General features: G+C 55.7%; 1 protein-coding gene across 5 annotated transcripts in view; it reads left to right on the plus strand.

Annotated features, from left to right (window-relative positions):
• Positions 1 to 16,969, plus strand: part of EFCAB8 (EF-hand calcium binding domain 8) — a 65,610-nt gene that overhangs the window by 15,087 nt on the left and 33,554 nt on the right. For all 5 annotated transcript variants that reach the window (XM_014845076.3, XM_070485742.1, XM_070485743.1 and 2 more), the window contains 9 exons: positions 1,889 to 1,994; positions 2,214 to 2,298; positions 2,863 to 2,987; positions 5,474 to 5,547; positions 8,908 to 9,038; positions 13,241 to 13,308; positions 13,625 to 13,776; positions 15,203 to 15,340; positions 16,751 to 16,864. In XM_014845076.3, the coding sequence (XP_014700562.2) occupies positions 1,922 to 1,994; positions 2,214 to 2,298; positions 2,863 to 2,987; positions 5,474 to 5,547; positions 8,908 to 9,038; positions 13,241 to 13,308; positions 13,625 to 13,776; positions 15,203 to 15,340; positions 16,751 to 16,864 (960 nt within the window). In that variant the 5' untranslated portion in view covers positions 1,889 to 1,921. The remainder of the gene's footprint in view (positions 1 to 1,888; positions 1,995 to 2,213; positions 2,299 to 2,862; positions 2,988 to 5,473; positions 5,548 to 8,907; positions 9,039 to 13,240; positions 13,309 to 13,624; positions 13,777 to 15,202; positions 15,341 to 16,750; positions 16,865 to 16,969) is intronic.

The raw sequence follows: 16,969 nt of genomic DNA on the forward strand, positions 1-16,969 counted from the left end.
CCTCCCCCACGTGGCTGCAGACTAAGGGCTGTGGAGGTCCAGTGACTCCGTGGGACGCACTTGGCAGCCCAGGACCGAGGGCAGGCACACCCATGTTTCGGAGGCCGGGGTTTCTGGCACACTCCACCCTCTTTTTCTCTGTGTGTTTGTTGGGGTTGGGGCACATTGCAGCCTGAGCTCCTGGTTGTGGCTGCCATATGGTCACCTCAGTGCCCCTCAAGGGCCAAACCTCAGAAGGGCTGAGGACAGAGGAAGGGTCCCCTGGAAGGCCCAGCAAACCTGGGCATCTTTCCTTGAGGGGCTGCTTTGGCAAGAGTGAACCATCAGGCACCATCCATGAGCACCCACTGCATGCCCAAGTCACGCAGATGGAAAGCCCGGAGTCTAGGGTGGGGCCTGGGCTTCACTAAGCGGCTGCGCAGCCTTGGGCAAGTTGCTGAGACTCCCTAGGGCTCTCAGTTTCTCATCTGAACATGGGGGCGATGGGCGTTGCCGTCACTTCAATTGTGTGTGGGTTAGACCCAAGCCATGGGCAGGAGAGGGGCCTCAGGGGGCCCTGGTCCACTGTTGTCACTGCCCCAGCCATTAGCGCAGGCCCCTCTGCTCTTGGTGCTCTGAGTTCTGACAGAACAGTCCACTTCCTGGCCCTGCCTTTGCCATCCCTTCTGAATCTCCGCCTAGAGGAACTGCCTTCGAACACCCCTACCTTTCTTTCTCAGGTCGTACCCTCTGCTTTCTTCAGTTCAGAGCCCGCTCATTGTTCAGGGAGTAAATGCAAGTTCCTTAGCATCCTTCCCTAACTCACCTCCCAGCCTCCCCAACCCAAGCCTGTCGGGCTGGCCGCCTCTCTTCCCTGGACACAGCAGCTCATTTCTGCTGACGTGCTTTGCTTGTGGCATCCCCTGCCTAGAGTGCCAGCTCACATTCTGTCTGCACAAGCATTACACGAGGTGGCACTAGAACAGAGAAGGGCCCCCCTGCCTGCTGAGCTCCTACATGTGCCAGCAGCCACTAGATGCTCTATCTTTCATTCCTCACAATCTGGCAGGACGATTTCTCCTTAATAAGCCACTTTGACCAGGTGATGCCAGCAGATGGTAAAGATTCAGACAAAAACCAAAATGAATACAGTGTTATATGTCAATTATGTCTCAATAATAACTGGGGGGAAAAGATTCAGGCACACAGAGGGGCAGATAGTGGAAAGTCAGTCTCCCCCTCCCAGACGCTAATTCCTCTCCCTGGAAGCAACTGCTGTGACCAGTTTTGGGGCACTCTTCCGTGGCTAGCCTGTACCCCCCCCTTTCTTTTTAAATATACAAATGGTAGCACGTTATAATGCTGCTTTTCACCTTGCTTTTTCACTTAATAATAGATCTTGGCAACGATTCTTTATTGATACATACACAGCTCCCTCGTTGTTGATGCCTGGGTGGTGTCCCGTGGTGTGGATTTGTGTAAGCTGTCCTTTGCAGCTGGTCTCTGGCCTATTGCTGTCATAGCCGTGTGGCAGTGTCCACCCGTGCATATACTTCCCTGTGAAAACATGCGAACGCAGCTATGGATGCATCTTGGAAATGGATCCCGAGCTCACAAGCTATGCATATTTAAAACTTTGATGAGCTTGTCAAAGTGCTAAAAAGGGGTTGTGACGATGGGTGTTCTTTAAGCGCATTTTGCAGATGTGGAAACTGAGACAGGGAGGTTAGGGAGTTTATCCAAGGCCCCATCATTGGTCATTGGTGGCAGCGCTGGGCTCCATACCAGGTCTACTCCTGGCTCCAAGGCCTCGGGCAGCAGGAGAGAGTTCACGGGGACCCTGTGCTCCTGGTGTGTTCTCCTGGCAAGCCTCCCCAGCCCGGGTCCCCTCTGCTCTTCGTCCGGCCAGCTTAACAAGATCCAGCAGCTCCACAACCAGCGTATGTGGGTCATCGACATGGTGTGTCTCCACAACATGAACCTGGTTGCCGTTGCGTCCACTGACCAGAGGATAGGTGAGTCCCTGGCGGCTCCCCAGGCCTGCTCTTGGCTGTGGGGAGCCACGCATTTGCGCTTGGAGAGATCTGTCCGTGAGCCAACCAGGAGCCTGGATCAGAACCCTCTAGGAACACCACGGGGCAGTGAGCAGTGGGGCTGCTGGTCCTCACCAGAGACCCCTGAGGCGGGGATGTGGGTGTGAGTTCCATGCGTGCCTCCCTGTGTCTTTTCCGCAGAGTTCTTTGATATCAGTAACCATAGCTGTGTCCCGGCCTTCACCTTCATCGATCTGGACAGCTGTGTCCTGGTCATGGACTACTGGTGAGTCTCGTGGGAGACTGGTGTGGGGTCTTGACAGCAGCCACATCACTTGGGGGGTTTGGGACCCCCAGAAAGCCTCTCTGGAAACAGCCCTGGAAAGATTCCCACCCTGTGTGCCTGTGTTCTCCTCCCCGCAAGCTGCTTCTCTCTTGGGGTCCCCTTTCACGGTCACTCAGACCTCAGAGTCGTCGTCGGCTCCTCTTCCTCTCCCTCCCCCACCACCTCAGCCATCAAACCCTGGCAGAGGCTTGTCCCACTGTGGCTGAGGACTCTGGGAACATCATGGTCCATCAGTAGGGATGACTTGACAAAGAGCAGCTGGAGGACCAGGGTTTCATTTATTTTGGTTTTACATACTGATTTCTTTCGGACCTGGTTCTCCATGGTTTGGATCTGGGCGGCTGGTCCCATGTTAGTCAGCTCTTGAAGGCAAGGCTGGACAGTCATGTGGGAACTGTGCTCGCTCCTGGGTGGAGGAAGGCCCCTGGAGGCCAGGGACAGGGTGCAGGACTGCAGCTGGGTGCCCCAGCCGGCTCCACAGCCTCTGTCTCCATCTTTCTGCAGGTCTGACTATAGCAGAGGTGTGTTCTGCTATGGGGACACCAAAGGGAACGTCTTCGTCTTCACCTCCGACAATGTGACCAACGGGCTGTTCAACCCCCAGATCTTCCCCAAGGCCTCCAAATGGGGTAGCTAAGACGCTGGGGAACGGGTGGAGAAGGCCTGCCCCAAGGTGCTCTGCCCTCTGCCTGCCTCCCTGCTCAGAGCTGCTGGGAAGCCTGGCTCCTTCAGAAGCTCAGGCAGCCGTGCACTTGTACACGCAGCTCAGAGTGGCCTGTGGGAGACAGACGGGGTGATGGGGTGACAGCAGGAGACGAGGAGGGGCTGAGAAGAGGGGCAATTTCTGAAGATGGGAGGTTGTGCAGGTGAGGGCTGAGGGCTGGGGCTTCGGGACCCTCCTCATCCCAGGATGATGAACCTGTGCCAGCTGTGTGACCCTGGGGAAGTTACTCAGCCTCTCTGGGTCTTAGGATGATGGCACTCACCTCCTCCATGGTTGTGAGGAGAGTTCTGCTCTCCTTGGCGCTGTGCTGCCTTTGGGGTGTGGGGAGTGGAGAGGCTGCCCTGGAGGTGGGCTTGATGGGGCCTGAAGGAAAGCCTGGCTCCATGCGAAGGTGAATAAGCACAGCGACATTCGCTGAGCACTTGTGTGCTGAGTGCTTTGGGTGCATCACCCCCTACAGTCCCGCACCCCTGCTGTTGTCACAGTCTGTTAGGAGAGGAGGAGCAGAGGGTTAGGGCTGAAGCTCTTGCATAGGCCCCACGGTGGGCAAGTGGCAGCTGAGGCCTGAGGCGGGCAGTCTGTCCCAGTGTCCGCACTGTAACCACCTGCTGGGCTCTATCCCAAACTGACTACATGCTGAAGGATGCTGTTTGGGGCTTCTCTGCCAGGGGCCCTAGATCCTGAGGCCTTGGGGCCTGCGGCAGTTGGGGACACATCTGAGCTGGACCCTGTCCAGGATCGAGACTTCGATGCACAGTGTCTGGCCTCCAGGCTGCTCCACATCCATCCTGAGGAGGCCCAGGCCACTGGGGGCCCCAGTCCACAGGGACACTGCCTCCCCCTCCATCCAGGACACCAGAATGGCTCCTTGGGCTTCCAGTCAGGGTTTCTGAGCAGGATACTTTCCAGGGGCTCCTGGGCCTTGCTGACACCTCCTGCCAAGCTTTTTGGGGCAGCATCCCCCACTGGCTGCACAGAAACACATTCTGCCCTGGATGCAGCAGGGGCTGGCTCCCTGCTTTGTCCTTGCCTCATCAGCCTCTGCCCCTGCTGCCTGCTCTGCCCTGACTCGGCACCCTGGTCTCTCTGCACCACCCTGGGAATTGGCGTGGGTGGTTGTGGTGGTCTTTGAGCTGAGTGTTGGATGGGAAATCAGAGCGGCGGCCGATGAAGCTGGAATGTTGGTTGGGAGTCCTTCCAAGCCACATAAAGACAAGGTGGGCCCAGCAGTGTATTAACTTGGCAGGAGTTGGACAGACCAGCTCTGTGACCTGGAGCCAGTTGCTTAACCTCTCTGTGCCTCAGTTTCCTGATTCAAATAGGGATGAGCGTAATCAATTCACAGTTTCACTGTAAGGTACAAGGAGAGAGTGCAGTGTGAAGCACACAGTAAGTGCTGGTGACTGTCTCCCCTGCCCTCCTGGGCCTCCTGGTCCAGTGGGAGCGGCAGGCAGGCCAGCAGGCTCGCAGAGCAGAGGAACTAAGCTTCCTCCAGCCTGTGCCCGTGCAGACCCCCCCCTACTTTAGTGACCTTGAGCAACTCTCCACCCCCTTGGGACTTCCTTCTCAAGCTTCCTCCTGCTCTTGCAAGATGGGGAGGTGACCTGCAGCATTCGTGCGCTTGACATAAGTCCCCAGATGGGCTCCTCTCTTGTCTCCATTTTGCCTGGGAGTTTCTCTCAGACTGGAGCCCAGACTGCCCCGCCCCTCTGACCTACGTCCCTAACTCCCTTCTGAAGGCAGGCCCATGCTTGTCCCCTGTCACTGCTGACACCGCCCATCCAGCTGGCACCAGGGGCCTGCTAGTGCTTTCCCTGGGGGCTCCTCAGCTGCCTGCCGTGGGCGGTTCCACAGCCAGGAGACTCAGCCCCCCAGGCCTGAGGTGAGGCTGAGCTCAGCGCTTGCTTTCTCCCGGCACGCTTGCTCTATGACGCACATGCGCAACTTCTCCCTCCTGGACTGTGAGTTTCTGGAAGACGGGGCATGTAGTTTGAAGCATGATGGCAAACTCCCAAATGAGTATTTTCAGAATGAACAGAGCCTAGGGTCTCAATTCGTTGTCCACTCCAGCAGAGCTGGGTCTCCCTAATGGAGCACTGCTGGTCTAGGTCGCAGCAGCTACGGAGAGGGAAGAGACCCGGAATGTGGCTCCACTTCTGCCATGAGCTGGCGGGGGGCTCTGGGCAGCAGTGTTCATCTGCCCCGTCTGTTTTCTGGGTGTTGAGTTCACCCCACTGAACTCACCAGGACACTGAGGCTTGAACGAGCATTTGAATGGAAAAGCCCTTTCAGACGCTCGGGAGTTGCCAACCAACTCAAGTGTCTTCTGAGACTGCTTGTCTGGCAAAGGGGGAGAGCTGGTGATGTGGACCTCAATTTTCCTCCTCTCAGATCAGGGGATCAAGGTTTCCACGCAGAAGCTCTTAAATGAGAAGTCCCCTTTGCACAGAAGTTACCGACTGAAGGTGAGTTGTATCTTTCTATAGCCTGTTACCATGGTAACTGTCTGTACACACGCCACTCAAAATACATGCAGGGAGTGCATTTGTCCCCTGGGTTCTGATTTAGGCCTTGAGGCTTGACCTCTGGGAGCCGGGTCAAGGCGGCTGCTGGATCCTGTTGGCTCTTTCTGCAGAAGACATACGTGTCCCGAAGGGCCGTGGTCCCGGCACAACTTGCCTTGCAACTGGATGGCTGCTGTGGCTTCCAGCTATTTCCCCGTGTGCTTTCTCCAGCAGTCAGGAGAATGATCAGATACAAATACAGTCATGTTGATGCAGGGTCGGTGAGCCGAGGAGTAGAAAGAAAGATTTCTTAGACTCTCAAGATCTGGCAGGAGTGCTCTTTTATTTAGAGAATAGTGTAGAATAGCATGGGGACAGGACCCATGGGCAGGCAGAGCTGGTGCGTGGGGACAGGACCCACGGGCAGTCAGAGCTCCTGCTGCTGCCCCGAGATGAGGGTTAGGGCTAATTTTATAAGGCATGGGTATGTGAATCATTTCTTTACAAGACAAAGGAAAGAACATGAAAAAAAGTTAAAATGGTATCAGTGCAGGTGGGGTCTGGTTGTTCGGTGATCCCATGACTTTTAGACAAGAATCAAATCGGAATAAGTAAAGGTCAGAAGCCACCACCCTAAATCAGTTACATGAGATTGCCAGACAGCAACCAACTTAAGTTCTTGCCTTCTCCATTAAGAGTTTCTAGGGATAAGGTCATGTCTCTTCTTCTTCCTGGTACAGAGAGGGAGGCACCTTTTACAGATAGAGATTTACCTTACAAACGTAAATGTGTCCCAACAAGGGCAAGTTCCATTCCCCAGAGCTTCCCTCCCTGTCCCAGTTTATCAAAAGCAATCAGCCCAAAAGAATCCCCATGCCAAAGAGACATATCTTGGGGTGGCCAATTTCAGGTCCCTACAAGGTCATCCCCCCTTCCTTCACAAATGCAAATGTCTCTCAAAAGGGCAAGCAAAATTCCAGTCCTCGGAGCCTGCTTCTCATCTGCAGTTTTAAAAGTAACCAGCCTAAAATCCTCATCAATGTCACTCCTTTGCTCAAAACCCCCCGGTAGCTTCTCATCATGTTTGGAACAAAATTTCAAGTGTTTACTATGACCATCAGGACACGAGGCGATCTGGCCCCTCACTTGTTCTGGGTCTTGCTTTCTACCTATCTTCTCCTCTGCTGTAGAGATGCAGGCAGCCTTGCTATTCCCTCAACACACAAAGCCCCTTTCAACCTCAGGGCCTTGACACATGCTGGGCCTTCAGGCTGCCGTGCTCTTCCCTATGTACCTATATGCTGGTCTCCCTGCTTCCTTTAGGTCCCTAACCAACCAGCCTGGAACAGCTCTGCCGCCTCCTCTGCCTATATGCCTTCACCCTCCAGCACTTATAGGATCTGACACCATGACAATGTGTGTTTATTTTTCATATCACCAAGCAATTCTTCGACCCCAGCTGGGTGTCCTACAATTGAACGCAATTCTGACGCTGTCTACCCACAGATAGCATCAGATTCTACAGTCATGGGCTCATTCTCACAAGGCTGCCCTCCACTCCAGATGCCATCACAAGTCCAGGTTGTCCCCTCTGCTTCTGACCGACTGGCTGTAAATCAGAGGTTCCCACGATGCTTTCTTTGGGTTCGATTAATTTGCTAGAGCGGCTCATAGAACTCAGAGAAACATTTTACTTACTTGATTATCAGTTTATTATAAAAAGATACAGCTTAGGAACAGGCAGATGGAAGAGATGTGTAGGGCAATGTATGTGGTAAGGGGCATGGGGTTTCCATGCTCTCTGGGTGCACCCCTTTCCCCAAATCTCTACGTGTTCACCAGCCAAGGAGGTCTCTGAATCCTGTCCTTTTGGGGTTTTGGGGGGCTTCATTACATAGACATGATTGATTAAATCATTGGCCAATGGAGATGGATTTGACCTCCAGGCCCTCTCCCCTTCCCCAGAGCTCAGGGAGTGGGATGGAAAGTTCCAGCCCTCTATCACGTGGTTGGCTCCACTGGCAGCCAGCCCCCATCCTCAGGTGCTTTCTAAAAGCCACCTCATTAACATAAACTCAGGTGTGGTTGAAAGAGCTTTGTTAGGAATATCAAGACACCTTTATTGCTCTCATCACTTAGGACATTCCAAGGGTTTTAGGAGCTCTGTGCCAGGAACAGGGACAGACACCAAATATATGTTTCTAATTATAAATCACAATATCACAGCTTACCACCTCCCAACTTTGTATTGTCCCTCCAGTGGTTTCTCATCCTGTCACCTCCAGGAGATTGACAGCTCCTTGAGGACAGGCACTTAGTGTGTGGTGTTCTCTGTTCTGTCCCAGTGCCTGAAATAGCACCTGGTGTAAGTGGGCTCCCAGTGCATTTGTTGAACAAACGAACGCATGTGTGAATGAATGAATCTGACACTCAGGGCAGTCCAAGTTGAGTGGTCCAAAACCCATAAATGCTTCTTTTCGAGCAGGTTGGATCATTCAGGCCCTGGGACCCTCTCAGGAAGAGTCACACCCTAGCCCGCCTTCTTTTCCACCTTCTGTGGGCATCTCATCTTGGCCTTGGTTTTCCCTCCGAGTTGCTAAGTGTCCCCGGTTCCGTGCAGGGCCTTGGATTCTGCCTTCACAATGACAGACTCTGGGTGAGACAGTGCCTGTGAAACCCAGCTCAGAGCCTGGTCAGCCCCCACCTCACCTCCTCCATTCTTGTCCCAGAGAGGAGATCTCTGGGTTGGGAGGCCGAGCCTGGGCCAGACCACAGAGCTGGAGCTCCAGTGCAGAGCCCCTTGCCTTGTGGGTCTCAGCCTTTTGTGGCCCAAGTTGCAGCAGATAATGTTCTCCTGCACTGCAGGCTCTGGGAGCAGACCACCTTCAAACATGGACAAACATGGAGGGAGCGGTGGGGCTGGGGGCACTGGCCACTCTGTGCTGGGGCCCCCGTGGATGCAGAGACTGTGGACTAGGCAGACTGCAGTTCATCTTTCCTTCCCCTTGGGTGGGCTGACAGACAGTACTGGTCTGGGCCTGACCTTGCCTGTCCTCCAACTTATAAGCAAGATTTCACAAGCAGCAGCCTTAAGTACTTTTAAGCCCTTTCACTGAGAAGCAATGGCCACACCCCCCTGGTCGCAGGACCTGGTGTAGGACTGCAGGGTCAGATCACTTCGTCAGAGCTGTAGTCGGCAGAAGGGCGTTGGGCTCGGCGATCTCCGGGCCCGGTCGGCCCCCAGCACTTGCTGTGTTCTGGGGAACAGGCCTGAAGGCTGTCCGTGGGTTGGGTCTCCCACCACCGCTGCTCTCTTCCCAGGCTCTGCATCCCAACTGGTGCCAACAGGTCAAGTTCATCCCCCAGCTGAACCTGGTGGCCTCCTGTTCAGCCATTGAGAAGTCCTCTCTGGTGCTGACGATATTGCCATCCAAAGCCCCCGAGAATCCCAAGTAAGCGCACGTCTCTCCAGGCTGGGGTGGTAGGGCTGGGCGGGGGCGGGTGGTGACAGTGCCTCCAGGGAGCTGGCTTCATTCCTGCTGAGAGTGGCCACCCCCAGGACGGTGGCATGTCCTGTGCGCAGGGCAGAGTCCTGCGGATCATGCCTGGTCTGAGGAAGCACGCGTGTCCTCCGGGTCCACGGTGGGTGTGCTGGTTAGAAGGTGGCCTCTGGAGTTGGTTTTAACCATCATTCTGGCATTGCCACCAGTGGCAAAAATATCATAGGCCTCTTTCGCCCGCCAATTTATCTGCAAAACTCAGCATAGAAGCTGGGACGTAGTGAAAGTAGGCAGTCAAAAAGTGTTTCCTGGGGCCAGCCCCGTGGCCGAGTGGTTGAGTTCACACGCTCCACTTCGGTGGCCCAGAGTTTTGCTGGTTTGGATCCTGGGCACGGACATGGCACTGCTCATCAAGCCACGCTGAGGTGGCATCCCACATGCCACAACTAGAAGGACCCACAACTAAAATATACAACTATGTACTGAAGGCATTTGGGGAGAAAAAGCAGAAAAAAAAAAAAAAAGATTGGCAACAGTTGTTAGGTGCCAATCTTTAGAAAAAAAAAAAGCGTTTCCTGAATGAAGGAATGAATGCAAGTCACTTCCCCTCTGTGAGCCTCAGTTTCTTCCTCTGTCAAAGGGCGTGAGAACGCACTTAGGTCACTCCCTCAAGGGTTATGCGAGTGAATGTGTACATAGCTTGTGTTCAGTAATGGGGGCATTTGTTCTGTGGAGACACTTGTCATCTATTTCCTTCATTCTCGAGTCCTCTACCCTGGAGTGAATTTTTTCCTTTTCTTTCTTTTTTCTTATTAGTCACACGAGGAAATATGCGTACATTGTCCCTGTAACAAATTAAAATGTTATAAATATAGTTGGAGTCCTGTGGCCCCCCTGCCGTTATCCAGTCCCCACTGGCTCACTCTGTTACCGAAGGCCCTGCTTCATCTGGTCAGGGGGACCTGTCACTATGCCTTTCACGGTATGTTTTTCCTCCTAAGGATTCCTTCCCTCCTCTGCATCTTCCTCCTGTTCAGGTCTTTACCCTCGGGAGCCTTTGGGTCTGTGACATTTTGCTCTGAGCAGCCGAATCATGAGCTGCAGCCTCAGGCACGTCTTGGGGGAAGAGCAGGAGATTTGAGACCCATGCTGGGGGAGCAACTGGGTGAGGCACATTGAGGAGACTGAGAGCCATTCAGGCCCCATCTCCGTCTGTCCTTTTCTGTCCCAGTTGTTTTCCAGAGGGAAGCTCACACCTGGAATGGTAGGGCTAGTTTAGTGCAACCCCTCAGCTTACAGATGGGAAACTTGCGGCTTAGGGAGGGGAGGTGCCTGTCTTGGAGCAGACGTTTGACCTGGGGTTGTGTCCCAGGCCTCATTGTATGTCCAGTGTCTTGTTAACCAAAGAGGACTCTGCACATTGCCGTCCAAGTCCAGGAACTCACTGCAGGGTGGAGGCGGCGCCTTGGAGAATGTCCGCGGCGGTGGGCAAATTTCGGCCTTGTCTTCAGTGCTGTGAGTGGGACAGGGTTCAGGATCTTGCTTGGAGCTGGTTTGCTGAGGTTCGCCTCTCTGCTTTGGTGGTAGTAGGACCTCACGTCTGCGATGTGTTTCATTCAGCTTCTTGCTTTATTGGGTGTCAGTGGCAGGAGGGCATCAGGGGGATCACCTCACCATGTTCGTGGGGCCTCTGTGGTCTGGCTTGCTGCCTTCCTCATCTCACCTCTTCCCCCTTCCCACTTCAGCCACGCTGGCCCCCTGTGGCTCAGGCATGCTCCTGCCCCAGGGCCTTTGCATTGCTCTTCTTTGTCTCATGTGCTCTTGTTTTTTTTTGTTTTTGTGTTTTAAACATTTTTATTATGAAAAATTTCAGACACAAAAGTAGAGAAAATAGTATAATGATTTAATATCACTAGTACCTAGTCCAAGTTAATCTTCCCCCAAATGTCTCAAAATGTCTTTTTACAATATTTGAAATAGGATATAAACAAGATTCTAAGATGATTTTGAGCAGAGCAACTGTGAGGTCTGATGTGTGGGAGCACCCCTCTGGCTGCTCTGTTGCAAGCAGAGTGTACATGGACAGGAGTGGCGACAGGGACACCAGTGTGGACGCCATTGTAATAACTCAGGCTACGTATGATGGTGGCCTGGAGCCGGCCAGTGGAGTGGAGATGGGGGGACCTGATATACAGTCTGGGGGCAGGTTGGCTGTATGGCGCACCGCACCCTTCCTTCTTGCCTGAATGCAGTACACACATTGGCCAGCAGGTGGCACCATTGACTGCTTGCTGGTCTCCTGTTCCTGGCAATGACCTCGGGGCGTGGCCTCTGCAAGTGGGGTCTGGCATTGCCACCCCAAACTCTGCCTCCAAGGCAGTGTGGGCCTCAGCGTCTGGCTTCCTGGAAGCCAGACTGAGATGAGTTCCTCAGGTGGTTGGAGCCAACAGTGACTCTGATGGAGGAACTGGGGAGGAATGGAGTGACCCACTGCATCTCCCCTGCTTTCCCCCTTCTCTCATGTCTGCCACCACCACCTAGGTAAAGCCACCATCATCTCCCACCTGGACTGCTTGCCATGGCCTTTGCTGTGTCCTCTCTGACCTTCCAGTCCCTTCCCTGCACAGCAGTCATCTGCAGACCTGGTCTCCTTCAGCTGTCCTGTCAAAGCCACCTGTTTATGCCCTGCAGGATTGGCCGTGATTGTAAAGGTCCATCTCCCTGTCTCTCTGTTCCTTTACTTGCTCGTGCTGCTTCCCTCCTGAAGGAAAGCTCTGTGAAGGCAGGGGCATCATATCTACGCCTCTGGCCATCCTGGAAGGGCGTAGGAGCCAGTAAATGTTTGTCAAATGAATGAGTCAGCCAGCCCGAAATAATTTCTTGTAATGCATTTGTGACCATTCTTCCAGAATATTTCTCTGCACTCGTACGCATGGAGGGAGATGTATCTGGTTGGACAATAAATGAAATACATGTATTCGATATGTTCTTCCTGAAGTTTGGTTTTTAGAGGGATCCTTCTGGCTGTGGAGGGGAGAGCAGACTGGAGAGGGATCAAGACTGGAGGTTGAGAGACCCCTGGGAGGCTGACACAGATGAAGGGGTCTGTCCTAAGCAGAGGTCAGCGCTGTGGTGGGATGTGGGCAAGGGACTTGGGGCCCAGCTGGATGCTGAAAGTGCGGGAGAGGGAGCCTCCAGGATGATGCCCAGGCAACGGGCTCAGGCCACGGGAGTGGCAGAGGAGCCAGTGCAGGGGCAGGTTCAGTGGGGCATGCTGCATTAGAGGGCTGGAGTCCCTACAGCTGGGGCCTTTGAGTGGAGTTCTGAAGAGAGTTTGAGCAGAAGGAGCTGGCAGGACAGGATGTGTGGATAAGAGGGAACAGCATGTGCAAAGGCACAGAGCTTCCAGGGCCCTTGGACCTGTGAGGGCCGCTGGCTTCCCAGAATCACCCTGGCCCTCCCAGCCTCACCTCTTCCTTTCCTGGAGCACCAGTTGCTGAGCCTTCTGCCTCTTCCTGTCATGCCCACCCTGGGTCTGAATCCTGACCCCCATCTTGCCAGCCATGTGACCTTGGGCAAGCTCCTTAACTTCTCCTTTCTGTGTCCTCATCGTGGCACAGGGCTGATGACACTCTTCAGGGTTGTGGGAGGGGTCCAGGTGACACAGGAGCAGCACCCAGCATGGGGCCAGCCCGGAGCAGGGACACCCAGCATGGGGCCAGCCCGGAGCAGGGGCACCCAGGAGCCTTCTGCCCTTGCCCCTGGCCCTTGGAACGCCCTCCCCTTTTTTTGATTTGTGTCATGGGTTGGGGACACCTGTTCCGGTGTAGGTGAGGTGCAGATAAAGTTAAGTTTGCCCTTGGAATGAGGCCAATGTGTTACACCTGTGGGGAGCGGCTCCTGTTTTGGGGGCTGCTTTCCCCTACAGGCGAGAGGTGGGTGCCTTCTCCTCGAGCTGCTGGCTTTGGGCCGAGACCCACGGCTGCCACTCTGCCTGCGGTGCTGGGCCCTGGCGTGGCGGCAGGGTGAGCCTGGTCAGGATTTCTGGGGCTGCTCCTCCCAGGCCCCTGCCTCCAGCTCCTTTCCTCCCCAGGCCCAGAGACTCCCTGAGGCCACTGCTCCCAGCCCTCGGCCTTCCCTCTTTGCTGTTGTAGGTTTTCAGTGCTGAACTTGAGAAGAGGAATTCTTTGCTTCGATTACTGCCCAGACAAGAACTTCCTGGGTAAGTAATCTCCATGTCACGCAGCAGCGGCTGGCCTGGCGGGGCTGAGGTGAGGGCCGCTAGGGGCTCGGGGACCATCAGAGCTGAGGAGGAGGCCGTGCGGTGTCCGGCCTCCTCTCCTACCTCTCCGGTCCCACTCATGGGTGCGGGTGTGATGTGGTGACACGGGCTCTGTGTGGCGTGTTGGAGGGGGTGGTGCAGGAGGGGGAGGGGTCACAGCGATGCCCCCCCATCTGCCAAGCCTGGCTGGGGTCTGAGGTCTGGCCCCAGGAGAAGGGTAGGCCCCCCCGTGGCTGATACCCATTTTTGACCCCAGTGACCGGTGGCTATGATCCTCTCATCCGCCTGTGGAACCCCTTCTTTTCGAAAAAGCCTGTGTGGCTGATGAAGGGGCATCAGACCTCAGTGACGCACATCCTTGTGAACAGCCAGAACAGCAGCATCCTCCTCAGTGTCTCCAAGGACAAGGTGCCCCCCTTGTGGAGCATGGCCCTTATGCCCCCCACAGCGTCCCCGGAAAGATGCTGGCCCAGGGCTAATGATCTACCTTGGCCAGCCATGTGGCCAGCAGTTGGCAGGAGCCTGAGGCCTGGGGAAATGGTGTGGCCTCCCTGTCCATGGTCCCGCTCCTGGCCTAAGGCCCAGAGGGAAGTGCCCTAGGTGGAACCACCATGAGGGGGCCCTGGGTCTCCAACAGCCCCCGGTAGAGGCCTGAGCCCAGCCTTGAGCAGCCCACCAGAGCTGGGTTCCCACGTAGCCCAGCCTGGCTTTTTCCATTCTGGTTCTGGGCAGGGCCCTTCCCTTTTCTGAGCCTCAGTCTCATCCCTGGAATGGGTTGTTGCGTGGTTTGGAGGAGAGCTGGTGGCAAAGAGCAGCGTGTGCCTGGCTCACAGTCGGTGCACAGTCCCTGTGAGCCCTTCCCTCCCTCCCCCCACACACACACAGACTTGCCCCTCTCGGCCCTCCCAGTGGCCCCTTCTCAGTGTCCGAGGCTCCCCTGCTCAGGCCCCGTTGCGTTGCTCTTCTGCAGCTATTGGTTCAGGTACTGCCCCCTTTGCTGGGCTGCTCGGGCGTTTTGGCCGGTGTGGGGATGCAGGCCAGCAGCTCCAAGGCCCTCCGTCAGGGGACAAGTTGGTGTCTTCTGGGGCTCCGTAGATGGAGAGTTGGCAGGGCCCTTGGGTTACCCAGGCCACCCTCCCACCGCATCCTCACACTTCCCATTGTCTCGAATTCCCCTGGCAGCCCTGGGAGCCGGGCATCCTCCCCTCTGATGAGGGAGTTGAGGCTGGAGGGGTCGGGGGACAGGCACAGACTTGCTAAAATCTTCCCGGTCAATGCTAGGCGGAGCTGGGCTGCAGACTCGATTCTGGTCAACCCCGAGTCTGTGCCCTTTCCAGCTCCCTGCCGATGCCTCTGAGCAGTGAGGAGCATGGAGATGGGGCCTCTCTAGGGACAGTTCTTCAACTCGGGATGAACTCCAGGGGGCTACTCTGGGGACAGGTGGGCCTTTTTGGCAGTGATGTTGGTAGCCACACTCTGTGTCCTGCCTGGCTTTACTGGAGGGAAGCGGGAGCGGGAGCTGGTGAGGGTCTGCAGGGGTGCATGCGGGCTTGCTTGGTCTTCATCCTTGGCCACTGAGCGCAGCTGCTCAAGTAGGGGAGAGGCCCTGGGGGAAGGCTGGGGTGGAACTGTGCCTCGGTTTCCTCACCTGAGCCTAAGGCAGCGTCCCTGTCGTAGAGCTGTGATTGTGGCAGACACAGTGCAGTGGGGGTGTGTTGGAAGTGCCTGCACTGTGTACCCCTGGTCCTGCTCCCGGGAGCTCCCCGAGGCCTCAGGTGCTGGCCGCATCCCCAAGGATCCACTCTCGGCCTCTCTGCCTGTGTCCCACGCCCAGAATATCCGCGTGTGGGACATGCAGGACTACATATGCCTCCAGTCCTTCTGCGGGAAGCTTTTTGCCCTGGGAAACTGCCCCATCACCAGCGCCTACTTCCACAAGAACGACAACACCCTCATCTGCAGCACCTATTCGGTGAGTCTGCACAGGAGGCGGGTCATGGCTGCGCACACAGGGTGGCCCCGTGGCTGGGGCCTGACGTCCCAGAGGGCGCTTGAGGGCTGGTTGCATCCTGTCCCTCCCGAGTCTACTCTTCATGACATGAGGACAAAACTCCTAGACCCTGTGGCCTGGCCCGAGGCTCCCATCTCTTGTGATTTCCTGGAAGACCGTTTGTAGGCACCCAGCCTGTCACCCTCTGTGCTGCTGCTCTCTCTGCTCTTTCCCGCCCTGTCCATGCCCTAGATTCTCCTCCTGGAAGCCCACGCTGACCCCCAGGCTGGGTTAGGTGGCCCCCTCTGAGCTCCAGTGGCCCTGTGCCTCCTTTCCATCGCGGCCTTTGTAACTGTGTCCTCTCGCGGCTACATGACTCTCTTTCCTGCCAAATCGTGAGCTCCAGGAAGCAGGGCCCAGGCCCGACCAGCCCCTCTGAAGGAGAACCTGGAGAGATGAGGTGTGGAGACCGTCTGGGTGCTGTGACCTCACTGGTGCCCATGTGTCCCAGAGGACAGGACAGAGTGGGAGAAGCACAGGGGCAGGCTGTCCCAGGTGGCGGTGGGGCCTGTGACGAGATGGGAGCTCAGGGGGCTGCCAAAAGATGGGGAGGTTCTGTCTAGAAAGGGGACGAGGGGGTCATTTGTGTTTGAGAGGAAGGGGTAGCCCCACTAAGGCCTTGTCCCCTCCGTTGGCCAGGCCACCCTGTCAGGGGACACATACGTCATCCTTGTGCCCTTGGCTGTCTGTCCCCCAGACGGCAGGTTTCTTGAGAAGGGAGGTTGTGGATTCCTTCATCTCTGCTGAGTGCTGGGCTGGCTGCCGGCATTTGTTGAATTAAATGGACCTTTGAAGTTCATTTCAAGTCATCAAATGTCAATCCCCTGCTCTTTGTCAGAAGCAGAGAATATATTAATTAGACACTGTCCCATCTCTCGAGGAACTCAGCTGATAGAAGGAGAACAGATAATTTTAGCAGAAAATGCTATGTGTTATGATGGAGATGTGTGCTAGGGGCTTCATGGAGCACAGAGATAGGATCCTTAGCCTAGCCTGGGGCAGGGTAGTCAGGGAAGGCTTCCTGGAGGAGGGGATATCAGATTGAGGCTTTATGCTTCTCAGAAGTTATAGGAGGGAATTTGGACTTGGACTTTGGGGTTCTAGGAACACTAGGGTTTGGGAGCCCCACTCTCTGAGAGTTGGGCCTGTGGAGTAGAGGTGAGAGGTACATATCAGCAGGCATGCTGAGAGCCGTGGGGCCTTGCTGGGCCCAGGCCTGCGTGCAGTCAGGATGTCTGGGTGTCCGTTTGTTGGGAGTTTCTCCCGGGGGCCAGTCACTGAGGGCAGAGCCCTCTACCTGCCCAGCTGCTGCCCCTCTCCCCACCCCTGCAGATTGGGATCCTGAAAGGGTACTTAGAGACCCAGGGGCCTGGGAAGGCCGGGGAGAAGATCACGACCCACAGCACCCCGCTGTGCAACGTCCTCTACAGCAAGCTCTTTAAGCAGGTGAGTGGGCCCGAGCTGCCTCTTAGGCTGGCGGGAGTGCCGGTGACACGGGTGGCACCGCAGCCTCCTGCTGGGTCCAGATCCTGTCCACGGAGTGGTCAGGAC

Source organism: Equus asinus, chromosome 15, assembly GCF_041296235.1.
Source record: "Equus asinus isolate D_3611 breed Donkey chromosome 15, EquAss-T2T_v2, whole genome shotgun sequence".
Classification (NCBI taxonomy): Eukaryota; Metazoa; Chordata; class Mammalia; order Perissodactyla; family Equidae; genus Equus; species Equus asinus.